The sequence below is a fragment of the Ambystoma mexicanum genome, chromosome 10 (genome assembly GCF_040938575.1).
Source record: "Ambystoma mexicanum isolate Mex_15411 chromosome 10, UKY_AmexF1_1, whole genome shotgun sequence".
In the NCBI taxonomy this organism is placed as follows: Eukaryota; Metazoa; Chordata; class Amphibia; order Caudata; family Ambystomatidae; genus Ambystoma; species Ambystoma mexicanum.
In genome coordinates, this window is record NC_090932.1 from 1,573,503,396 (window position 1) to 1,573,530,322 (window position 26,927).

Consider the following 26,927-nt stretch of genomic DNA (forward strand, 5'->3'; position numbering starts at 1 on the left):
CTCTGCTAGTCTACAAACATTCATAATAATGCTTGGAACGCCCCGTTTATGTCTTGTTGTGTAACCATCATCTCCCCGTTGCATTAGCAACTCGGGTGATCATTGATCTACATAATTCCCTTTGCACTAACCACGCGAAAGGTGCCCTGGCGTGTCCTCCTCACAGTGAATCTTTATATTCTATTGGTTCTATTCTAACTTCGAAAGACTCCTGGGATTCCTGATGTTTTTTAAATGCCTGTGCGAGCTCTACCCCACCTGCAGTCCCCTCACCAGTTCCCCCTCCAGCCGTGTAATCTCCCGGTCAGTCCTCATCAGGGAATCTTTTAGGGTTTTTGACAATCTCATCGTTTTCGCTATACAGATGCCTCTCATGAATACATTGAATGCTTCCCATTGTATCCCCACGTCTTCCACTGAACCTTCATTTAGTTCAAAGAAAGAGGAAATCTCTTCCTCGAATGTCCTACTAAAGACACCATCAGTTAAGGCTTCCGCTTTTAATCTCTATGACAAGATGGCCAGCCGAATCCGTGGTCTATGAAGGGTTGACAATAGTGGAGAGTGATCAGACAAAATTCCCCCCAAATATTCAGTCTGCGAACCAGTGGAAATGCTCCCTCCTATGATGAATCTGATGTCATCATTCATTTCCCAGGGGTGGCCTCCCATGTGGCCAGGGTATGGCAGTCGCTACCTGATCCGGACTCTGGCGGCGGCTATATGAGGGAGGTCCACATGGGGGGGAGGAGGCGACCCTCAGGGGGATGACATACCATGGGAGAAAATCACATACCCCCATTCCCTTTTAGGGATGTTCCCTCCCTTCCTCATGCCCTGATGGCATAGTGTAACACTCTCCCTCAACCATATGATAAGACCACCTCAAGTATTCCCCAATATCACACAAGGAATGGTATAACTGAGATAAGGATAAGACAGTGAGCAGTAAACGATTACTCCCAATGGAGTCCAACAACACCCTCCTCAACATCATACAAAGAATAACGTGCGAACAACTGAGACGAGAAAGAGGGGTGAAACAATGAACATGACTAAGACCGGATAACCAACACAGCGGTCTAGTCTTTGGAAGTTGTTCACTCATTACGGACACTTTAAAACTGCTGCAGCTGAAAGACAGGGAGAGGGCGCTGCAGAGGTAGAGTTGTGTCAGGGAGAATTCTCTCTTTAGGCTGAATTTCCTAACCTAGTGAGTCCCCCAGCAGCTTTGCTGGATTTCTGGAGTTTGTTTTTTCCTCCTGCCAAGAGTGAGACTCTTTTTCTCCCACTCTTGGACATGTTTATGGTGTTCCTTTGACTGTTAATGTGTTTTATGGGCTATGGGGTCCTTTACTCCATAGGGTCTCATGTGTTTTTCTTATGTGTGTTACCCAGCACCCTCCGTGCAGTAACGCAGGGGTGTCATAGTGACACCCCACCATAGACTCCATACCCTGGGACTGACTACTGTCTGCCAGGGCATGTTAAGTCACCATTGGCTTTACTAGTCCCAAATTATTAAGAGAAACCAGTACAAACCATCATATTGTGGACATACTGGTCGGGGCAATTCGATTGCCCCAGGGTCTGTTAGTCGAGGGGGCACGTCTCCGTCCCCCCTGATCGAGTTTTGGCTGGTGGCAGTGGAAACTACTTTTTATATTCGACCGCAAATATTTTCCTATGGGATTTTCCCATTGTTCGAGGCTACCACCTTTAATTATTTAATTCTCATAGCCTCGAACATACCGCCGGTTTAGTATTTTTTGCCAGGACTCGATTCTAAAATGGCGTCTGTGTTCTCTTCTGTGACTACAACCCAATTCGAGCCCTTTGTTCCACTTTTTGGCGGGCTTCTCCACAGAAGCCTCCAAAAGTGGTGCCACTCTGTCTGGGTACCAAAGGGGGTGTGGGAGGGGGGTTTAGGCACCCTGGACTGAGTTACCTTGGTAACTCAAGTCGCACTCTTGTGTGATTGGCCCAAGTGGTGAGCCGGCCGGCTCACTACTTAGCATGTTTGATTGACAGCTAGGCTGAGTGAATGGGGGTATGCTGCATAAAAGCAGGGCTTTGGGGACTGGAACTTCAGAAGTCGCCACAGGACCTGAGAATCCGACGAGGGAGAAGCTGAGCGGACCTACCACGACGACACCACCAGTGGAGCCCTGCAGAATCGACTCACCACTTCCCCGACGACAGAGAAGATCTCCCGGCTTGAGAGGCTTCTTCCCCTGACTGGTGGGCACAACCAGTTTTACCTTCCTTCTTCGCACCCCAGACCGGTTTGTGGTCGAACTACCCGTACCAAGCACCCTGGCGGCCGGATAGCCACTCACCACTGAACCGCGAATCAACGGACCGCTCCTTGTACCTGAGAAACTCCGTGGCTGGTTTCTTCCCTGGCAGTGCAACGGACTCCTGTCTTCCTCCACGACGAGATCTTCTCTTCCCCCGGACGAAGCACCGACTTGCATCCGCTGCCAGGAACAACTGCCCCCGCTGCAGTGTTCTCACCACTTTAAGGTACCGTGTCCGCCAGGCCTCCCTTTCTAAAGATTGCTACAAGGTAATAATAAATCCTTATCCTTCTGGACTGGGCTGGCCGCCTTGACCCTCTAACTGGTCCCTTTCTTTGGTCCAACTCCTTTTTGAACCGTTACAAGACTTTTGTGCACTGCAACCGTGTGACCTTGGACACATTTCGTTCGATCCTCTGAAAGTGGATCCGTCCTATTGAACTCTAACTTCACGGTTTTACTTTGCCTTCCTCTCTTGTTATGTTCTTGTAAAAGTGTTGGGATCTGTTTCAACTTGTTCTCTGCTTTTCTCTCCCTTTTAAGAAAACGAACTATTAGAATGCCATCTACGTTAAGCGCTCACCGCTGTCTGAAAATAAGTGGGGCTTTACTTAAGACTTGTCTAATATTCTTTTAAGGGAGTGTATATCTTTTAGTGACCGTGTTTTTGAATTGCTTACTATTAGTGCCTGTGTGTTTTTCTAGATGTGGTTTTTAAATAAATAATTATATCTCTTTTACACCAAGCCCTGGTCAGTGTTTACTTGTTCTATTGTGTTCTCTTGACCTATTGTGAATACTCTGTATACTGCCTAACTCTTCTTGAGGGAAGTCTGACTGCTCAGCCACAGCTACCAAGTGAATCTGTGTGGTACAGACTGCTACCAAGTGGGTTTACTGCCAAACACCTGTAGTCTTAAATCTTTTGCAGTGGTCCCAAAGCCAGAGGGAACTGCACAGGTTTCTGCCTAACAAGTTGTACCACGGCCAGTGCTGACACCAAGAAAGCTGAGGAAAAGCACGCCGGGGAAAACAAGTGACCGACCGCAGATGGCGAGAAGAGGAACCAAAGTGTAGAAAACCCGCCGCCTGAGAGGCAGAGGAAACGGGAACTGTGCATGGCAGAGAAGGGAACAGCGAAGGCAGAGAGGCTAATGGGATGCATGCCGAGCCAACAGACTGAACTACACAGACACAGAGACGCGAGGGACACTTAAAGTACCCGGAATGCCCAGGGAAGAATGACAGGTTACTGGGTTGCTAAAAAGTGTTTGCCGCTCTCTATTAACCCGAGAGACCCAAAGAGACGCCTGTGAAGAGGTCAACAGATTTATGAAACATGCCACGACCAGGGCACTGAACCCATATCTGAAAGGAGAAAGCAAAGCCAATGTGAATGGTTTGAGAGAAGGGGCAGAGTCCCAACATATGAAGGAAGAAGCAAATATCGACAGAAACTTTGTTAAACTAGGGTTGATAAGCCAGCATTGGGCAAATGTCATTTTGTGTATAAAAGAAAAAGTAACTGTACAGAAGTCCTGGCAGGAGAGTATACCAGGTGAGGCCAAGTGTTTGCAAAGAAACTGCAAGCCGAGTGTTTGAAAGACTTCATAACAGTCCTTCTGAGGAGAGCATACCAGGCAAAGTCAAGTGTGTGTTATAAACTACAGTGAAAAGAGAATCCTCAGAGAAGACACATGCCCTCAGGATTTTTAACTGCCTTGAATGTGATGAGAAATCTGGGGAAGGGTGCCATTTCCCCGGAAACTGTGCACATCCCAAGAGAAGCAAGTTATTCTCTTGGGTTACAAGGAACTTGGTTATTCCTGGTTGGAACACATCTGGGGAAGGGAGCTATTCCCTGGAACAGTGAACATTGTCCACTTGGAACCTTTTGTCCAATGTATCCCTTTTGTGTTGGATTCAAACAATTTGTGCACTTTTGAGAACCAGAGACAATATCCTTTGCACCTTAGTAGTTTGAGGGCCAGGATAGGATTTCAGAGACAGGACTTCTTTTTGCTTTGGACATCTTAACAAAGAACAGACCCATTTGTTTTGGTTCAGGTAGGGAAACCCCTCCTAAATTGGGGATAGTGAGGCATTTTCCAACTCCTTTATTATTTTAAATAAAGGTTTATTACCAAAACATGAGTTCTCTGTGTCCGGGGCTCATTCCCGACTCCTCACACTCCTGCAAACAAGTAATCCAAATGGGAATAAGAAGCATGAACCTTCAAGTAATAAGAGTACCCACACGTCGTCCCATTATTTCCCCCCAGATAAAAATACCCGCTCTGTGACCTCACACTATCGCCAACACTGAGGGAGAAGTAATCTTTGCTGTCCACATTTGGGGAATATGAATTAACAACACAGCATTTACTCCCTCCAACGCTATCCAACACATTATGGTTTGCCCCTCCTCATCCCTCATTAGTTTCTCTACTGTTATTGGCACCCCAGGGGCTATCCAAATTAAAACCCCTTGCAATGGACGAATACGAAGACCCATACACCATCCCGCCCACTTTAGTTGCCAGACATCCAGATCGTTCCCCTTTAAATGAGTCTCTTGAAACAATGGCAACTGTATGCCTGTGCATTTCTTTCCACTCTTCCCCAGGCCCTGCATATTCCACATGCCCGTATGAATCAGTCCTTATACCCCTGCATTTCCACAGTATTGACATATACTTCTCGCCTCCCTTCCTGTTATCAATCTTTCCTCCCGCAACAGCTTGACGATATGTCAATTACACTTTTAACTGTTTTTTTAACTCTCCCTCTACCCCTCTCCGACACCCCTCCCTCCTTATCCCCCCCTTCCTCCTAAAGCATCCCAACTACAAGCCCCCAACTGCACCCCCCTCCACCCTTGAAACGTTGACCTTTCAGTGCCTCCATTAACCTTCCTAGGGATGGTTGACTGTGGGGTCTGAAGGCTAGACCTAGCTCTAGGTCCTGGCCAACCGTCCATAAGTCCTTCCATTCCTACATATTCCTCTGTTCCCTCAGAGTTCAATACTCTGAACTCATGTCATCAATGCTTAATGGCCCTTGTATTGCTGTTATGGCTTTCTGAGTCTCATGTGACTTGGGCTTGCGCAGTCGCTTCCTTCCCTCCAGTGTCTTGCCTAGCTGCACTCAACGTCAGAGTGTCCAACCAGTGGCAGGCGTCCCATGGTGACATGAAGAAATGCGATGCCCCGTCCGCAACCACTGAGTTTTGCAGGGAAAACCCTGTATCGCAGGCTTTTGTCATATAGGCGCTGCCGTATCGAAGGAGTGCCTTTGTTTCTGGACTTCCTGTGCTAAGGCCGGGAATATGAGGATCTTAGCATTCCCAACATCAAAGCAACCATGTCTGCCTGAAAAATCAGATTGCCACTATCGATCGGGGTATGCCCCCCAGTGGTGGGGGTCTGCTTGGAACTCCATGCATTTCTATTGTATTAGTTTTTCCATGTACAGTTCTGCGCTGGGACCTTCCACTCCCTCTGGTACTCCCAACAACCTTATATTACATCTGCGGGAACCCCTCTGCATCTTCTGCTTTCAGCTCCAGGGCCCTTGTTGCCCCCACGAAGAACTTCACCTGGTTCTTCAGTAGGGTCAGCTCATCTTTCAAACTGCTCACACTTTGTTCCACCTCTGTCACTCTTTCACTAACCTTCCGCAGGTCGGCCAGTACTAAGGAACCGTCCCACCCCCACCTCTTGGATCTTTCCTTCTAGCGATGACCTGGACTCCTGGATCGCTGCCATCAAGTCTTCCATAGTAACTTTCCCTGCAAAATCAGGGCTCCCACTGTCCGTGTTCGCCTCCTTCATTGTGGATTTTCCTGGCATAGGTTGTACCCCTGTGTACTGGTCCATCTTCTGTTGGCCCCCCAACCATTATGACCTCTGTGGATAGTGGGTCATTTAGCAGGTCTGCGCGCCACTTCTCCTATAACTAAATCCATTCACAAGTTGTGGGATGCGTTGTAATCCTGTCAGTTGTTAATGTTGCTAATGTTAAAGGTATTTGTACCTCGCACTGTCACCACCGGAGTGGTCCCCAGGTGCTCTGGCGGATCCGAAAAGGGGAGTGCATAGAAAATCGGGGAGTGGAGGGGTTAGTAGGGTGTAGTGGGGAAAAGGAAAGTGCGAGTTGTGATGTCGTGCTGGCAGCTTCAGTTCGGTTTGCACCATTTGCTGAGCTTAAGTTCGGTTTTCGGGTTGGTGCGAATTCCCGTGTGCTGTTGTGCTAGGTTATGTGCTGTTAGTCTATTGCAGCAATGTGGTGAAGTGCATGCGGGTTGCACTGCCGAGAAGTGGGTGTGTGAATTTCTGTATGGGAAGTGTATACAGAAAGTTGAGAATTGGGATCGCCTGTTTTCCTTACCTCTGTCCTTGCTTTTCTGTGCTCAACATCTATGATTATGCCTGAGTGTTTGGAGTTGTATTTTGTCCGCCTAGTTGGCAGGTCTGTTGAGGAATGGCAGTTTTCCTCGGCGTTACTCTAGTGGTAAGTGTACCTGGCTTGTGCCTGTGTATTGCCCATCCTTGGTTTGTGGCTGTTTGTGCTCGAGGATTCTGGTCCCTCCCTGCCTATCTCGAGTGGGGAATCTTACCCATCTAGTTTTCCTCTGTGGATTAGCGGAATGTGGACATGGGTGGTTGGGGGGGATTCTTCCCACCCACCCCCATATTCTGGGTTAGGGAAGATTCATTTAAGGTTGCGGCTATGCTTCCTACTGTTTCTGGGGCAAAGGGTCAGGTTGAGTAGTTTTCTGAATTCCAGATGATCCTTGGTGTTGCGCACGTTTTCTGATGGGTGATTCCAGGTTATTGCTGCCAGGTGAGAGAAGGATGATCCTCTGAATTTTCTTTTTATTGTATGGTTTTGAGAGAATGTCGCCGCTTGATCTGAGAGGTTTTGCCAGATGGTAGACTATTTTCTCGGTTGCCAGTCATTTGGTCGAAAAAAATTGGTCGACCAGACAAATGGTCGAACCAATTTGATCGAAAACCAAATGGTCGAATTTTTTTTTTTTTTTTTTTTTTTAACCCTTTTTTTTTTTTTTGGGGGGGGGGGTCCCCCCCCCCCAACCCCCTTTTTTTCTCTAAAAACCCCTTTTTTAACTAAACGAAAACCGAAAAAATAAATATATAAATAAATAAAAAATTCGACCATTTGGTTTTCGACCAAATTGCGTCGACCAAATTGCAGTCGACCAGTTTTTTTTCGACGAGTTGACTGGACACCTATTTTCTCCTTTAGGAACTCTGCACCTTGGCCGCCAATTGCTCGGTGTGTTAATCACATCGTTTTGGACTTTATTTGCTGTTTTATTGGTAGCCAGTGTAGCAGTTTTATAGTTGGGGTGATGCTGGGGTGTCTGTGTGCGGGTGTGGGAGCGGGGGGAGGGATTTTGTGACGCCGGTCCTCCAAGTGACTCCAGTCTTTCTTTTCCCGCTTTGTTTTGATCACTCTTCGGGGGGGGTGGAGGGGGGGAGGGAGAGGAGGTTTGATTGCGGGCGCTTTCACAGCTTTACATAAGCCGGTTACTGAAGGGGGCCCCTGCCTCATGCGTTCACTGAGCCTTACTACTGTCTCCTCCTCTGCAGTGCCTTCGAATGCCTGGGCTCCATGATGAAACTCACCACCTTCGTTGCTTGATAAGCCCTCAGCAGTCCATTCTCTGCCTGCGATACACTACCTCTGCCGGCCTCCGTGTGCTCAAACCCACTGTTCTTCTCTGCCGTAGTCCTTCCCTCGCTCTCGCAGTGCAGAGTCCAGGGCCTCCACCTTGGTCTCTGTTTGAGGGTGCATTCAGCACCCTGCTCCCCGAATCTCTAGCATGGGTCAGGCGCACTCAAAATGGAAGTTGGCAGTTGTCTTTGTCGGTCATCGCTTACTGATCTTGACCATATAAGGAAATTTAACACAGGATTTGCACTGGGCGGCTCTGGAGCACAAGCTCAGCACGTCTTCATCAAGTTGCATGCTATGCCCCCTGGGAGCTCTTCAATTGTAACTGTAAAGTCACCAGACGTTGTCTGTGTGTGGTGATCTTCGCTGGAACTCGCCTTGCCCCGCCCTGTGACGTGTCCCAAAGAGGCTTGCATCAGTGCTTTCTGCATTCTCCATCGCCATGGGTTGCACTCAGCTCCTGGACCCGACTGGAAGAATCCTTGCACCTGCAGCTCCTGAGCACCTCTCACCGGAAACTAACGGCAGGAAATCCAACCTCCACCTCTTGTTGACCCATCCAGTCCTCTGGAAAAAAACACAGTGAAGTGGGGGCTGGGGGAGAGCGGGAGTAAATGAACGCAAAGCATTTGTCTCCCCTGTACTCCATAGGATAACATTGAGAACAAGTCTCTTTGTATCTTTCCATTCCACTTTTTGTCGTAGCACCCGAGCAGTGTAACCAGAAAGATAATGACACATTTGTACTGATCAGTAATTTAGTTGCATTTCGTCGCTTGAATATTTCACCAACACATGTATAAATTGTGTGGGGAATCATTGTGACTTTTGAGTACTAGGCCCCACTCTTCATAGGGGATGGATTTCTGAAGCTAGGGCATATTCTTGCGACTGGGTTCCATCTTACTGCATCATGTACCTTATTTTAAGTCAATGAATGCATTTTAGATCCTATGGTGACCGTATGTATGTTTATTATTGAGTGTTTTGTGATATCTCCCGCTTGCTTAACTTCTTAGTGTGCGTTTTGGGCCTAGAATAAACATAGTATTTTTGTACATTCTTGTCCAAATTGAATGATTGTGTGCTTCACTGTGTAGGCTCATTGTGGACCCCAGGATTCCATCACTCTCCTGAGAATAGCCTTGATTGCTCTCCATTTCTACCATGATTGGGTTTTGGCCAACCTCTAAACTAGAGTGGCCTCCTAAAATCTGTCCATTAGGCCAGATTCTAGAAGTCCATCTTAACACTACCAAAACTCCTTGAGATGGGTGTTCGAGGATTAGGAAGTCACATTCCCGAATCCTATACACCTCCTCCCTCAACAAACCCATTTCCTCCTTTGGCTTGGACACTCACATTCGCTGTCAATACATCGATAATTTCCTCCTTCCCTGCCTTCACCTCACCAATCTCCCAACCCATAACAAACTGTCTCATCACCATATGCCACTGGATAGCTCTATGCTACCTCAAGCTAAACTCTTCGAACACAGAGGTCATCCTCCTCTGTGCCTCCAAAGTTACTCTACCTCTCCCAGATCTTTTCCTCTGACTTCTTGACCCCTCGCACATGACTCGCAACCCTAGGGCTCTCATTAAAAGCAACCTAAAACTCTACCAGTTCATCACAGACACTGGCACTGCAGCTAGTCAATCTCGTAAACATTAAGAAATCATGCCCACATCTTAAGTACCACCCAACTAAAACCCCCATCTGTATTCTTGTTCTCAGAAAACTGGACTACTGTGCAAGCCCACTTCTTTGCTCCTCCTAACAAAGTACAAAACGTTATGAGATGCACCTTTTTCAGCTTACTCAGATCTACCCCACTACCACCTACCATCACCCTGTTGGATGAGTATGAAAAAAAATCACTCCATGGTCTTGCACCACCACTCGCTCACTGAATGTATCTCACTACACAACCCATCGACTGTCGCCTTCTGCTTTTGCTCCATCTCCCTACATGCACCACTCCACTGCAGTGATCTTTGTCTGGCAAGCAAAACATCCTTTCAGAGGAACTCTTCAAAAATGAGCTCGACATACACCTGCAAGCAATGGAAGGAACTCCCAAAACCCACCCACCCCCACTAACTCCCTAACCCACCACCCCTGCAGTCTGACCTCTGGACTACTCTATGGAAATTGTCAATATGTAAATTCTGGCCTCAGCTCTCAATGTAAAACATTTTGTAATGTCCTCCAGTTGATGGTTCTGGTACCTACACTTACCCCTTTACCATCCAGTCTATGTCATTCAAATCAACAATGCTCTTATGTAAATGCACCTCACCCTAAGACTGCCTCTGCTCTGTTACTGCCTACTTTATAAGGTATTTCTTTCGAAATTGACACCCTCTTCTTAAATAAATGAAACAGACAGCAACAGCATAAGCACATGCCTTTTATAAAGATGCAGGTATGCAGTCGAGAGGAACCATTTATGCACCCCTCCCAGCCACCTGTCAAAAGGTGCAGCTGATTCACACAACATGTAATACTACTGTCTGGCAGTCCTTGGCCGTAAATCCAAAGTAGTGTGGGTATCAGGGCATGCCTTTCCACTCACTCATTCAATGGCTGCAATAACCTTTCTTTTTGTTAGTGTGCAAAGTCCCACTTGTCGTGAGAAACCTGAAGGTGTCTCGCCCGCTAGTCCCCAGGGATCTATCATCCAGGTGGCCAGGACACAGCCATCGCTATTGGATCCAGTTCCTACGGTTGGACCAGTGCGGGAGGATCACCTGGATGAGGGGTCTTCGGGGAGTGGAAGTGGGACACCGAAGAGTGAGACGCGGTATCCCCTTTCCTGGTCAGGCAAGGTCGGGCAATTACTAATTCTTATACACAACTGACTCCCATCACACTTCCCCACACGGATAAAAGGCGGAGCGAGAAAAAACACACGAGGAAGCAGCAGTTCCAATGTGGCCATTTAACACGAGGAGAAAGTCAGCGAGACTGAAGAGGGTTGCAAGGAGGGACTGACCTCTAGGCACTGCTATTTTTACGAGCCTTGGAATGTGAGAAGCCTAAGACCGGGAACTGGGGCTGAAGAAACCTACATTGTGCATCAAAAGGTATCTGGGGCACTCTGTGTCGGTAACCCAGGCCAGGAGGAGCGATTGCCGCCGTGGTACTGTCCTTGGCTCCTGCAAGAAAGCCACACCAGTAAAAACAGCACATCCGGTGAGTCGGAGAAACCGATAAGAAATCAGCTTGTGTTTTAACCAGGGTTGGAAGCGGCAACATTGTATGAAGCCATTCGTAATGTACGGTGTTTGAGGCGCATGTGATGCGAGGCACGATCAAGTGTAAAATAAAGGAGGGAATGTACTTTGAAAAAGCTGAATAAAAGATACTGTGTACAGACTGGTCTGGCACCACGTGGGTGCTTATTTGAAGGTCCCGTTTAGGTATCCACTTGGATAGCAATTGCATGGTGAAAAGAGAACTTTGTATCGAAGTCGTCATGCAACGGGTATTGTTAAACCCCTGTGCACATTTAAAAGTCTTAGATAGTATAAAGAAAGCCAATTGGCCCAAGCCCGGCTCAGGGAGACTTACTGAACCTGGTTTTGGTTAAACAGATCTGAGCCCACAAGAGGGGGATCCAACGTTGAACTTGGTTTACCACTAAGGGATCTGAGCCTGGCTGAGGGGGTTCCGGGGTGAACCGTGAGTCACCCGAGAAGGACATTTTCAGAATCGTAAAATAAGGGCATCTGAGCCCGACTGTGAGGGATTCAGGGAGAGACACCCAACTCATATAGTGATAAGAAGAAATTAACTTTATATTTTTGTTTTGTACATCAGGCCCTCCACATCAAGAGACTTTGATGGAAAAGAGACTTGAGCACATAAGGCCCCGATGCTGAACTTGGAACAGCATCCTCATGTCAAGGAAGCCAAAGCGTGCGCTTTGCTTGAGTGAACCGCCTTGCCCCGGGCTGAAAACATGGGGATGGGAGGCCAACAGCCCAAGTATCCCGACTTATTATTTTGTGAACACTTCTTTCTTTTTCATGGACAATACCCCCACACTATTTGTAAAGTAGCAGTAAAGATTGGCAATAGGTTTTTTTTAGTATAGACCGTTTTATTTTTGCTGTGATGTATGTACTTGGGAGAAGGGGTAGAATATAGGGATGGATTGTGGAGTGTCCAGCAGCTTAATAGAATGTTATGCTTTGTCTAAGATCAGTTGGCTGAAGGACTACTGGACACAGGTTGGGGGTCTTTATTATCCATGTAACTTATAATATATATCAACCCTTCAATGCGTGGAGGCCATCATTACATTGATGACGAGGATTAAAAGTCCCTGGCAGACCCCCAACACATGGAATGGAATGGTAGCTGTAATTTCAAGCACTGGAAACTGAGAAGCAGATGGAAGAGGAGAAAGCACTGCTCTAATAGTACTTTGTACCTAAGGATAAAGAAGGCTGCTGTCCCCCTGTGAGTGAAGGGAGAATCGTGGAAGAGAGAGATTAATCGCCCGGTGATACGCGGTAAGCAGCTCTTTTGAGCGTAGTAGCATATAAGCAGGAAACTGACTTCGGCAGCGTTACGTTTTGACATTGAAGGAAACTGGATTTGGTGATAATTAAACGCGCTTATATGTATGGTGATGGCGCTTGCGACGTGAAAGTGAAGGAATTGACATTACTTGAACAGCCGCTGCAAAGTTGTGAACATTTGAATTCTGCACGCAATGCGCCCAACAGTACTCAAGCATGTCGGTGTGGAACTCTGGAGCAGGATTGAGACGTGTGTACACTGGGAGTGCGTCTGTGTATTGTGAAGTGTAACAGTGACGCTCGCAAAGGAAAAGGGAAGGAGTCATCAGTAAAGACCCAGTTTCCCATACAACGTTGCGGAGAGCGCATCTGCCCGTGTCATATGAAATAACACGGCGGCGCTCGCAAGGGAGAAAGGTGTCCTCAGAAGAGACACAGATTTCCATGAGAACAAGTATTTTATAGCAGCCCGTTTCGTCAGGAGATCAGCTGTTGCATATTGGAAGTGCCAGAGACTACAAGTAAGGAAGTAGCGGGTGTTCCCAGGGACCCCAGGGGAAGGCGCACACGCTCAGCTGATTGTTCTGTGTTCAAAGGAGACTGACTAGCCAGATGGTGAGAAGGTGAATTATTTTACAACATGGATTGCACTTCGCAAGTGTTGGCCAAAGGGAGCACCTACAGGGTTAACTCCACACGAAGTCTTGCAGGCACTTACCAGGTGACCCAAGTACTGTTTAAGTAAAGAAGCAATCCAGGGGAAGTGTAGATAATGGATGTGGCAGGTGTTCCAGGTCCTCCCATGTTTATGGCCAGCCCTGGCCCAGTAAAAATAAAGTGGGCAGCGTGCAAGAAGGGTTTCCTACATTATATAAGGGCAGCATGTGGGAACAGTATTTCGGTGGAACGCAAGGTATCCCTTCTCATGCATTTTATTGGGTATGAAGGGCAAAGAATTTATGAGACACTACCTGACATTCCGGATGTGGATCAGGAAAGTGGGATTAATGAATTTGACATGCGTTGGGAAAGCTTGACAATCGAGCCAGTACTGTTCTAGAAAGGTATCATTTTGGAGTAATAGAGCAGCGAGAAGGAGCGTGTGTGGAGGAATACATTACAGCATTACGTCATCTTGCTTTAAGTTGCAAATATGACGAGAAACTTGACTAACACATACGTGATCAGTTTATGATCCATTGTTCAATTGATAAGATAAGGGAAGAGATATGGTTAAGGGATGAGCCTGATTTGGAAGAGGTGATAGTGATAGCGAAAAGAGTTGAGCACACTATGCAATGTGTAGCTAAGTTGTCAAGAAAAGAATGCAAGTCCATGCCTAATGAGATTGAGAGTGGATGATTCCAAAAAAGAAATATAGAAATGTGAGGAAGAAGACAAAATATAAGTCTTTTAAAAGTGTTGAGAAGGGAAATGATAGAAATAATAGAGCGAAAGGTACCAGAAGGAAGGAGAGGTTGTATTTCCGTTGTGCCAGCTCGAGTCATTTTGCCAATTCCCCTGTGTGTGCAGGTAGAAAGATAATGAGCAACAAATGCAAGAGGTGGGGGCACTATGCAAATTGTTGCAAGAATTATATATTGGGAGGTGGAAGAAAAGTACTTTATGTGGGTGAGGATATACGACAATCATCTGGTGACGAGGAGTAAGAGCGGGTTGAGATTGTTACCGTAAACATGGTAATGTGTGCCTAAGAGGAAGACTGCGATAGTCCATTTGCAAACATTTGTGTAAATGGTAAGGTAGTTCGCATGATGGCAGAAATTGTCTTTGATGTCACAAGAAGTGTGTGAGGATGTTGTTGGTGAGAAAATAGAGAATTTGATGCCATCAAGACAAAAAACCTGGCGGGTAGAACTGTGGAAAGATTAAAGTTATAGGATAGTTTCTTGCAGTATTTCAATTCAAAGGGAGGGAAACACAAGGAAAAGTGTATGTTATGAAGAGTGGTGAGATGCTCCTTGGGTGGAGGGAACAAAAAGGGTTAAGAATAAGACTAGATCCCAATCCACAGGAGCAAGTGTTGAATGTAACTGAAAGTTTTCCAGAAGTATTTTCCTAAAGGGTTGGATGAGTTAAGGGGATGGTTCACAAATTGTCATAAAGGAGGGGAGCAGGACTGTGGGGGTAAAGCTTTGTCCTGTCCCGATGGCTCTCAGGGATGGGGTGCGTAAAGAGCTTAAAAAGTTGAGTGAGGCGGGTATAATAGAACCGGCAAAGAGTGTCTAGTGGATATCGCCTTTGGTTATTGTGAAAAAGCCCAGTGTGTGGTGGCGGAGAGGCATACGTTACCCAACATGTCCAAAATATTAGCCATGATTGGTAATGCCAAGTATTTTACTAAACTTGATATAGCTTCAGCATACCACCAGATACAGCTTGACCAGTCATCTAAAGAGCTCACAGCATTCATCACTCATGAAGGAGTCGATCAATTCTGTTGGATGCCTTTAGGCTTAGTGTCGGCATCTTATGTTTTTCAAAAAGTAATGGTCAAATTATTGGGCGGCATGGAAGGGGTATGGTGTTTTCAAAACGACATCTTGGTGTGTGGTGAGACTTAGGAAACCCATGGAGAGAATGTGAGGAAGGAAGGTGGTGAGAGTGTTGGGACAGAAGGGCATAACATTGAGCACAGAAAAATGTACTTTTGGAAAGAATGCTGCGGAGTACATGGGGCATGAGATATTGGTGGAAGAAAGAGTTGGTGGAAGGCATCAAGAGGGTGAGATCACCCAAAGATAAGGGGGAACTACGTTCATTTGTTGGCATGATAAAATTTTATCACAATTTTGTGGAAAATTTTGCTGATAAGGTCACCTGAATGAGGGGTTTGTTGAAGAAAGGAGTAGAGTTTGACTGGGATATTTGATGTGCGGAGGAATTTGAAAATATAAAAGAGGAAATCAACATGGCCAAGGCATTGACGATGTTTGATACGAGGAAGAAATATACCATATCTGTAAATGCCAGTGAAGCTGGTATTGGTGCAGTGTTGACTCACATTAGAAAGGATGGTCAGGATATGATTATAACACATACATCAAGGAGGCTAAGGGGAACCTGAAAATAATTACTCAGTCCTAGAGTAAGAGGCTTTAGCCTGTCATTGGGGAGTTGAGAGGTTTCGAAATGTTGTTTGGGGAATAGAGTTTACCATAAGAACCGAACATAAACCTCTCAAGTCTATCTTTGAGAAGAAGGGTTTGGAAAGAGTGTCAAGGATAGTGTGTTGGGTGGCCAGGTTACAAGGTCATACGTTTGATATAGAAGCTATCTCTGGAAAAGAGAATGTAAATGCTGATCATGTGTCTAGACTGTGTGAGGTGGATGGTGAAATACATGGAGGCGTGACAGAGGATAATGTGATAGATATGGTTTATGTGTCACCTGATGGTGTTATCACCCGTGGAGAATGGGTGGAGGCATTAAGGTCAGATGAGAATTGGGTGCGTGTCATGCAATTTGTTCGGGAAGGATGGCCCGAAAAACCCGAAGAGAGACCTTTGAGCGGAAAGGAGAGGTCATTGTGGGAAGCGAAGTTCGTGTTCAGTGTGAGAGATGGGATTTTGTATTGGTGGGATCGAGTGGTGGTCCCTGGTGCTCTACGGAAGAGGTTGGTGGAAATTGGTCATGAAGGACATATTGGAGTGTATAAAACCAAGGGAATTATCAGAGAGGACTATTGGTGGCCAGGTTTCGATCGTGATGTAGAAAGGATGTTGGGAAAGTGTGTTGAATGTGAAGTATCTGGTAAGAACCTGGTGACAAAGTGACAGCCAGTTGTGAATGTTGGTGCACCATCTGGTGTATGGACTGATTTAGCCATGGACATTGCAGGGCCGATGGAAATGGGAGGTGGCCATGGTAGGTTCGTTGTTGTCATTGATTTGTTTTCAGGTGGACAGAGTTTAAGATTGTGAGGGAAATAACAGCCCAAAGTATGGTGGACTTTTCACAAAAAGTTTTTGGGGGAGAGAGAGGGTTTTCCAGTTTCTATATTGACGGACCACGGGAAACAATTCATAGGTGGATATTTTCAAGAATATCTGAGGTTGTGTGGGGTGAAACATAAGACGACAGCGTTATACCAACCCCATACTAATGGGATGGTAGAAAGAATCAATTGTTGTATTATGGAAGCTGTGCGCATGAGTGGAGGGTGTGGAAAGGACAAAAAGAGAGAGAGAGCTATATGCATTACGGTTGGCACCCCATGTCAACACTGGAATGAGTGTGTTTGAGTAGAGAGGAAAAAAACCCAACACCAAAGTGTCAACACCATGGTTAGGAAGAGCTTGTGAGCCCGATTGTGTGGTGAAAGAGGTGAGGGAAAGGATGATCAGGAAAAAGAGTGAGTGGGTGAGAAAAAACAATGACAAATCAGCAAGGAAGGAACTCAAGGTTGATATAGGAGATTGGGTTTGCATCAGAAAGGAAGCAATTAAAAGGAAGGGGGACCTGATATATTCTGAGCCAGCGCGGGTGACGCATTTATTGAATGGTGCAGTGAAGGTTCAGGGTAGACAGGTTTGGAATTTGTCCACAGTTACGAAGGTGGAGATTAAGCCGGTGCAGAGGTATGGGGAAGAAGAGTAAATATCACGTCTGCACTGACATCATGCTTGGATTGTGTAATTGACCAGGTTTTGTGCTTTCATGTGCAAATATTCCACTGTGCAACTCACACATTTTTAAATTTCATTGCAATGTGTTATTATTATTTTGATGGTCATAGTTTAGATTTAGGTTTAGATAGGCGTTTTTCACTCCCTTGTGAAAGTTCAATAAACACCCTTGAACTGTGGTCACTTGTGTCTGGCTTGCTTCAATACCATGACTTCCTTACACCGTTAAGAGTACAAACTAATCCTCATTCGAAAAAAAGCAAAGCACTAGTCCCAACAGAACATGCAAATGAACGTGCCAATTCAAAGATGAAGAACCATTCCAACGAAAGCCAAGCAAACTGTTTACACAAATCACAACCTAAGAAACATTTCTCAAGAAGAGGTATCCTCACCCTGAGGAGCAGACTGATCCATGGGTGTGGGCGCGAGGCTGGAGGCAAGGCTAGGGGCCAGGCTAAGGCCAAGTGTGGAAAGTGCAGGTATCACAGGAGGCAGGGCCTTCACCGGTTCCATTACCGGCACTGCCGGGACAGTGCTGATAGGATTGGCCTGGATCACACTAACAGGTGTGGATGTGGGTGATAGGATCAAATAAGGAGCTGGATCTCGGTATTCAGACAGGTCGATTTGCTTCCCCAGGCTGGGGCGTGGAGGCTCGCAGGTAGTTAGATGATGATACATGGCCAGCAAACTTTCTCCTAGACACTTCCATCTGCAACAAAACAGTACCACGGTCATTACAACAGAAAATAATCATTCCTTCATGTTACCATAGCTCTAACCATCCTTTTCATACACTCTTGAAATTGCCCAAAACGATTACCTATAGTAGGTGCTTAAATTGCCATACTCTGTGTCACCAGGAAACCAGTTGCTTAGTCTTTGGCTTTCATTTACAAAACAAAAATCTTGAAAGCATTGTCTTGGTTAATTTAAAAGAAAATGGAATGAAAGCATCATATATTACTACTTTCCTGTGGAGGATCCCATAAAGTGATCCTAATTTACCCTAAACTTGCTTTAAAAAAAAATTGTGTTCACAGTTTAAAATGAACTTAAGGATAACACATTTGATACAAATAATCATATTAAAAATATACATTTTTACAAAATTAATTTCCATAAAAGGTAACAGGCAATCTATAATCTTAATTTCTTTTAGAAGTTAATTAGTATTATAAATGGGTTCTCCCAACAATTCAAGGATCGTTATTAACACCTGAACAAGTGAAAATGTAAGAGGTATTCAATTACTGCTCATTAGTCGCGGCCATAAAGTCTAACTAGACAGATTCTGGATTAATAACAAATTTATGAAACACTACCATACGCATTTCCATCGCAGTTTAAACGTGTTTTAATTTATTTATTTTTACATTTGTATAGCGCACATCAGCCCAAAGGCATTGCAACAATGTTACTTGTGGTAAGCTTAGTTACAGATGCGATGCATACATTTAGAATGGAATCAGTGTCAGGTCATACGAGTACAATCATTCAAATACATACATTATGCCGATACATACAATATGATAATCCTAGGCATGAGGTAGGAAGACGTTGTTCTTCGGACGTTGGATGGGTTTCAGTTGAAGAGCATAGTTTTCACAGCTTTGAGGAATGCTAGGTGAGAGACTTCTCCTCGCAGGGGTGATGGTAGGGCGTTTAATTGCAGAGCTGATAGGTATGGGAAGCTAGCACCTCCTGCTTGAGTTCTCTTGACTCTGGGAATTACGAGCGTGTTTGCATAGGGTGTTCTAAGCTGTCTTCCTCCCCGCAAAATCAATGAAACCTATTTTTTGCCTCAATTTCACCACATTGATGCAATGTCCCTAGCTAGTTTAAATGTAAATGCATACAAATATAATTTATCATCATAAACTTTATTTCGGTTAATCATCCATACAAGTGCATGTATTAAAAACCAATAAGTTCTTGAGTAAAACCAGTAAATTAAAAAAGACATATACAATTAGATAGAAATATTTGCATTAAAGTTCAAGTGCTTTACAAAGATTAAACAAAATGTAAACTAAGAGCTCTGGTAGCAATCAAGTTAAATGCTAACCCACAATTGTTGAGCGTGTGTAATAAAATAGACTATATGGTGAAAGATTCACTGAGTCCATCAGATCAGATCCTACTGGGGAACAGAAGACGAGAGTCAAAGGCTTGCAGCCTTTTCTGTGTACGGATTTTGCGCCCCTAGTAGCCACCCTCTGTGAATATAATGTGCCGTAGCATGCACAATATGTAGATCTGGGCTCAAAAGCTTTATAGCCCTATTGGAGTCGCGGACACCGGATTCTTTCAACATTGGCAACAAATATATTTTTTTCAACGTAATTGTTCTAGTGCAAAACAGGAAATGCAAAACTGTTTCATTACCCTCCTTGCACAAAGGGCACATACTTGTGTTGACAAATAACCAACTGGGCAAAACAAGTGAAGTGGAGAATCCCCAAACGAAAGCGTAAGCACAAGGATTTTTCATAAGCTGGATAAATATCATCTAGGTATAACTTAAACCCATGTTGATGCCTCTGATCGAGAAAGCTGGGGCCAAGTTGCAAGCGAGAGGCATCGACCAACAAAGTGTTGCTGCCCCTCTGCCTGATCTTAAACCCCAATACTCTGTATCAAAGCGGGCCTAACGACATCGGGATAGTTCCACAGGTCTGTCAAGTCAAGGTCCCGGAGTGTGTTCCCAACATGGTATGACCATGAAAGTCTCCAACCACCCACCATGTCTAGGAGATGTACTGCCTTCCAATATCTTTCAGAGCCGCAACTCTTCCACAGTCTAGCCCAAAAGAGGGCTGGTCTAGCTCGAATTTGGACAGCAACAGACATATCGACAAGCTCCAAGAAAAGGAAGGCTGTAGTGGCATTAACAGGAAGCTACACTAGTTTTTTCAAGATTTGTTCATAAGTGCAAATCTTCTGTATGTTACTATACCCCCACAGTGCTGAGCCATACAAGGCAGCCGGGATAGCGTGCTTATTGATCAGTCCCAATGCAGGAGAAACAGCACCTGTCCCATGTTTAGCGTGAAACGCCAGGATGGCTCCCCAGCCTTCTTTAGAGAGGCTAACGATTTGTTAACCTGGGCCGTCCGACCTCCAGATTCCTCGAATCTCAGGCCTAAATAATCATCAAAATCAACCTGTTCGGATAGGGAACCCTCCACATCGATCTTAGGTGATATTGTTTTTTCTAATTTAGGTGTGAAAATCATTACTTTTGATTTTTCAATGTTCAAACTGAGATTCAACTCCTTTCATTTTTTTAAAACAGATAGGGACCTTCTTAGGCCTTGCGAAGATGTATCTATAAGGCCTGCATCGTCCACATAAAACAAGGTTGGGTACTTATCAGAAAAAAAATGTGGGCAGTCTTGGCACTCCATTAATAAAGAATCTATGATTTCTTGTATGTATATATTGAAGAGGAGGGGTGCCAGGAAACAACCTTGCCTGACCCCCTTCTTTACATCAAAGGGTTGCGTCAACTCCCCACCAAGCCCAAAATGTACACATGCCCAGTTAGCAGTATAAAGCTGGCAAATTTTATTTATACATACTGCAGGTGCCTTCTTAGAGTGTACTGTCACAAAGTTTCCCCACAGACCGAGTCAAGTGCGGTTTTCGGATCTATAAACACCACATAAAAACGCATTTTCTTTAAGAATGTGCATTTCTGAATTAGTAGGTACAGCAAAAAGCATTGATCGATCATTTCTTTATTGGGCCTAAAGGCTGCCTCGAGATCATGAATGATAGGTTCACCATCTGCCCAGACCTTTAGGGGTTTCAAAATTACTTTCCCAAATAGTTTACCAATGCTATCCAAGAGCGAAATTGGGGTGGTAGTTCCCCGGATTTCTCTGCCTCCCTTTTTATAGATCGGTAATATCACCGCTCTCCTCCAGCAGTTTGGAATTTTCCCCCTGGACAAATCATTAAAAACCCTGCAAAGGACTGGGGCTGTGATATCTGCTTCTTTTAGGAGGTTAATCGGAATAAGGTCAGGTTCTGCCGCTTTGCCAATTCTTTGTGTGTTAAAAGCTATTTCAACCTCTTTGATAGACACCGTCAAGACATCTACAGCAATAGGGAACTTGGGAGGGGCAGGAAACACCACCCCACAGTAGAAGATAAAGGTTGACAAAATGTGCCCTCCACTCCTCTTCATTACTGTGACAAAGTAATGCTGGGGCACCCTTCAACTTTTTGCAGAGACCAGTTTCCAAAATAGCAGTTGGTGCCCTGCTTGGGGAGTTGCTTGGAGGGCCACCCATTTATCATGAGTGAACTCCTTTTTTATGTGAGCACCAAGGGTTTATATTTTAAGGGGAGTTCAGAGTTTGTCTGTCTGGCCCTGGCCCTAGGCTGGCCCTAGGCTAGCCCTATGCTAGATTTAAGGCAGTTAGGAATTTCAAGGTTAGAGGTAGATGGTCACTTTTCATTCTCTCAACAACTTCGAATAACTATATCTTGGGTCTAGGAACTTCCTTAAAGATTCGGCAGCTAGTTCAACCGACAATGTAGGTTGGCATATTATACATGGTTTTTGTATTGGGAGATCCAATCCTTAACCAGACACCATATTCCAATTTTTTATTTCCTATAAACCCTTGTCGGGGTGTGAAGTGATCCTTATTGATATAAATATAATCAAGTAATTCATTGCACGCCTGACCTTTTAAAGGATAACATCATTTGTTTTGCAGTTCAGCATTCAAATTGATAAATAGGCAATCCATCAGAGGATCTAGAATCTTCCAATAGAGTCTTAGCTTAGCTAAATCGGAGTATTATTTCCATGCCAAAAGGCCAAGTTCATGCCTTAATTAACATTAACATAACAAATAGGAGCGAGGCTGGGAGGCCTAATTTCTTCCAAAACATTCCATCAAGCCTGTTACTTTGCCCATATAGAATTTTATTAACGGGGTCATGGTATATTTACAGTCTTTGAACCATATTTTTCTAATTTGTGCAAAAAGAGCGGCTCAGTTGAAAGCACTTGGTTAATTGATACAGACCATGTACAATGGTCAATGATCTTTTGTGCGAGCCTTTTGCCTCAGTAGTTGACTTAATAATCCATTTAACGAGGTGCCAGTCTTTCCCGAATCCAGTCTGATGTTTCACCAGTCTACCCAGTTTGTTTGTTTGTTTTATTACTTGTATTGCGCACCAGACCCAGGGGTAACCGGGCGCATTGCATATGCCAAATTACAGCTTAGTTACAACTTACAGCTTAGTTATAGAATCACGGGGCAAATATGAGGACAAAAAGTATATACAAAGGCAAGGAAATAATGGTACAAGTATTTAGAGTCCTACTCAGGCGGTAAGTGCTGAGAGGTAGGTGTGTGCAAACATGCAAACAGTGGAAGGGCATGCGGAATAGGTCAGGGCAGTTGGTAGTCTATTGTTTATCCACGTCTTTGATCCACCTTGTAAGGTTGTGTCGGAAAGTGGGGTATGGTTGATCTGTCTGCAAGGTGGATGGTAGGGAGTTCCAAAGTTGAGCTGCTTTGGCCTGGAAGCTACAGCCACCAACTCTGGACACCTTAAATCTGGGTGTTGAGATGTTGTTAGTGTTTGAGGACCTGGTGAGTCTTGTAGGATTTATTCTCGTGAATCTCGTAGAAAGGTAGCGAGGTGCGGCATTGTTTAGACATTTGTAAACAAGGGAGGCTACTTTTAGCTGGATTTTCTCATAAGTTGAAAGCCAGTTATTGGCTCTTCTAAATTCAGTGATGTGGGCTCTTCTGGGAATACCTAATGCTGCTCTAAGTGCTATGTTATGTAAAATTTGAATTCTTTTGATAACTTCCTTATTGGCCCCAATGTAGAGCGAGTTGCAATAGTCCAACTTCGATAAAACGAGAGCTCTAGCAAGTGTGATGCAGCTATTGTTGGATAGGAAGGGTTTGCCTGCTCTTATCAATTTGCAGGTGTAAGCGGTGGCGGAGGCCATCGCATTGACCTGCTTGTTGAAAGATAGGGTGGAGTCCAAATAGAAACCCAGAGTTTTGACCGCGTGAGCGGAGGTGATTTGATTGTTATCAATGTTAAAAGAGGAATAGTTAGGGCCCAGTTTTTTTTAGGGTAGAGGGTGTGCCAAGGATAAGGATTTCAGTTTTGTCGTCATTCAGGCATAGACCGTGAGTAGCCATCCATGCCTGGATGATGAGGTACACCCTGTTCACCAAGGCCAAATACTTGTCATAATCACCAGTAAGTTTTGTTTGTTTGTTTTATTATTTATATGCGCGAGCATACCCAGGGGTATCAGGGCGCAGCCTTTACAAGAATTTGCGAAGCTTGGTTACAGGTCATAGAATATACAGAGTAATAGTAGGGTACAACAATAATATATACATTTCAACAATGAAGTACAGAGATATTATAAACCTATAGACAAGTGGCCACACGTGGTTACATTGTGTGTACGTTGCTGATAGCATGAAAGTGGGCCTATCAGTGGGCAGAGTTAGTGACGTCCTACGTTTTCAGCCATGCGACAACCTTGGATCGGAAGTTCTGGTAGGGCAAGTCCACTCTGAGATTGGGAGGTAGGGAGTTCCATAGTTTGGCTGCTTTCACTGGGAAGCTATTGCCCCCTATGGTGGCACGTTTGAAGTTGGGGACAGAGAGGCAGTCTTTGTAGGCAGATCTAGTGGGTCTCAGGGAGGACTGTCTATGGAATCTATCAATCAGGTATATAGAGGCAGGGTTATTGAGGGTAAGCGTAAGTGGCAGGAGAATCTGAGTATCATCTACATAATTAGTGTAGGTGATACCAAGAAGGTCCAGATAATCGAAAAGGGGCTTCATGAAGATGTTGTAGAGTGTGGGAGAAACACAAGATCCTTGGGGCACGCCGCATGTAATGGGGATGGAGTCTGCTGCCGCTGAGGAGAAGACTCTCATGGTCCTATTATTGAGGAAGGACTGGATCCATGCTGTAGCTTCTTCAGAGAAGTGCGCAGCCAGGTCCAGATGCCTACAAAGGACCTTGTGGTCGATGAGGTCGAATGCAGCTGATAGGTCCAGGAGGAGGAGTAAGGCTGGTTTCCCGTGATCCCTTAGCGCGTCGATTTGTGCCTTTAGGTCTAAAAGGGCTGTTTCGGTCCCGTGCTGAGGACGGAAGCAAGACTGCCGTACTCCTAGCAGGTGGTTGGTTTCTAGGTGTTTCTGTATTCGTGAGTACGCCACTTTATCTATGATTTTTGGGAGGAATGGCACAGTGGTGATTGGGCGGTAATTCGTGGGTATGGCTGGGTCTAGGGTCTGTTTTTTAAGCAGTGGGAGAACCCAGGATTCTTTTAGGTTACTTGGTATAGACCCTGTTGCGAATGAGGCGTTGATAAGTTTTGAGATGAAGGGAGCCATGTCTCTGGCTGCGTCCTTTATCAATTGGGCTGGGCATTGGTCTCCCTGGCAATTTGATGGTTTGAGTGACGGTATGATTTTTTCAGTCTCAATAATGAATACTTTAGAGAACTTGAAACGAGGAGTGTCAATGTTATTTTTAGGAGGGGTGGTAGTTATTTTGGGCATGGTATCCAGACTAAGTGAGGATTTTTTTGGATTGGAGTGTAGTCACTTTGTTAGCCAAGGCTTGCTGAATATTAGTGCACCATAGTTTGTCTTTGACACAGTTGTCTGGCACTGGGATAGGAGATTCTATTTCCTTTAAGATGATGAAGAGTTCCTTCATACTAGAGTTGGCTTGGGCTATTCTAGTGTTGTAGGTTTCCCGTTTAGCCGACAGTATTTCCTTTTTTTATAGAGGATAGATATACCCCTTAGCATGCTTTTATTTTCTTCCGAAGGTTGTAGTTTCCATGCAACTTCACATTGCCTTTTTTTTTGCTGCGAAGTGTTTTCAGGTGGGAGGTGTACCACGAATTGAGGTGGGCTTTGGGTTTGCTTTGTCTCATTTTAAGTGGTGCAATAAATCCAATGCGGAGGACATCATTTTGTTGTACTCATTCACTAGAGTTTCAGGGTCCTGGTTGTCTGGTAGTGAATTAAGTGTAGGGAGGATGTGTAGGGAGTGTCCTCTCCCATGTATTGAGATCTTGTAATAACAATCCTGAAAAGATTTTGAGAAAGCGTTGAGGAGAGTGATAGGCCAGTAGCTGCCTGGATTATTTAAGTCGCCTTTTTTATAATTTGGAACGATATAGCTAGCTCCCCAGGAATCAGCAAAGATTCCTCTTAGAGCTATGGAGGAGAACAGGTTATACAGAATGTTGGCCCACATACTGGGGTTATTATTCAAAAACAAATTTGGTAGACCCCCTGACCCGACTGCCCAGAGACGTTCTAGAATTTATGAAGTGCTTCTATGTCCCACCTGCTAAAAGATCTATTCCACTGTCCAAGAAGGCCTTGCTTAAAAGAAATTACAATACTCCTTGCACAATCGTACTCCGACTTGAAATGTTTGCCAGTTTGCTTCTGAAATCATATATCTATGTCAAATTGATGTGCTCCCTTTATCGCAGAAGCATTGTTAAATTACTTCCAGAAGATACAAGGACTACATTTATTAGCAATCTGTAACATTTCTCGACCATCATTAAGGTGAAGCTGAAAATGAAAAGTCTTCAACCAGTTACCATATTGTTGTTTTAGATGTTTCATTTGAATGACTTTGGAAGACTCTGGGACCCGCAGCTCTTGTTTAATGAGTCCAATTGCTTATCTCAACTGACGTTCTTTAGATTGCACCACCACATCGTATGTGTTGGCTGTGAAGGCATCACAAATTAAGACACAGACAACAGATTCAACTTTCGAATAAAAAAGCTTTATTCTATTTAAGTGACAGGCTGGAGTAAGGCCTAACTTGCCCTATACTAAGTTTTCTTTAGGTAGGGAAATCCCACCTAAGGATGGTCTGTCAGTAAGTTCAAATCAAGTGTCTGTGTCCAAAACCTATAACTAAATGTATACAATGTGTGGGGATGGCTGCAGCAAAAGAAATAGTGTTCAAAATAAAGTTGAAAGCTTCTTCCAGCTCCCGGCTTATTCAGCTTCCCCAAGTTCAAAACTGTTTCAAAAAAGGCCTCGGGGTTCCCTTCCCCAAGAGTTCACATCTTCCAGCTTTCAAAACTATAGCAGTTTAAATCTTTTGTAATCCAGGTTTTCCAATTGTTCACGTACATTTCTCTGTTTCTTTATTTCGATAATTCAGTTCAACCATTGTTGCAAAAACACAGGTTTCTTTACATTTGCTTTCCAAGTAGGGGTCACTTGGTCTAGGCGCAGTGGTCGGACCACACGATCCACCCATTACAGGTCACGCAACCGGTTCCCCTATGCACTTTGTTAGGCTTTACGTATTCTTCTGATTTGTGCCAATACATGGTTTTCTCTCTTAGCCTGTAGTTCTTTGGGTTCAACACATGGTTTCTCGTTTCAGATCTTTCTTTACAGTCCTTTGACTCTGCCACCACTTGTGGTTCACACATCTTATTCCATGTTATTTCCCCTTTTTAGCACTTTGCTTGCATCACTTGGATTTTGTATCACACGATATTGAAATATTCTCTTAATGTCTCTCATTCACTTCGTTATTCAATGTTACTTGTTTCAACTTTCCAATATGCTTGCAATAGCTTACAGCTCCTTCAGTATTCAAATATACTTGTTCTGGTCTTCCCCAGTATTCATAAGAGTTCTCAGATGTCCATGGTCAGCACTTATACACGCT

General features: G+C 44.7%; 1 protein-coding gene across 6 annotated transcripts in view; it reads right to left on the minus strand.

Annotated features, from left to right (window-relative positions):
- Positions 1-26,927, minus strand: part of CABIN1 (calcineurin binding protein 1) — a 1,968,820-nt gene that overhangs the window by 1,744,110 nt on the left and 197,783 nt on the right. For all 6 annotated transcript variants that reach the window (XM_069619890.1, XM_069619888.1, XM_069619891.1 and 3 more), the window contains exon 9: positions 17,578-17,897. In XM_069619890.1, the coding sequence (XP_069475991.1) occupies positions 17,578-17,897 (320 nt within the window). The remainder of the gene's footprint in view (positions 1-17,577; positions 17,898-26,927) is intronic.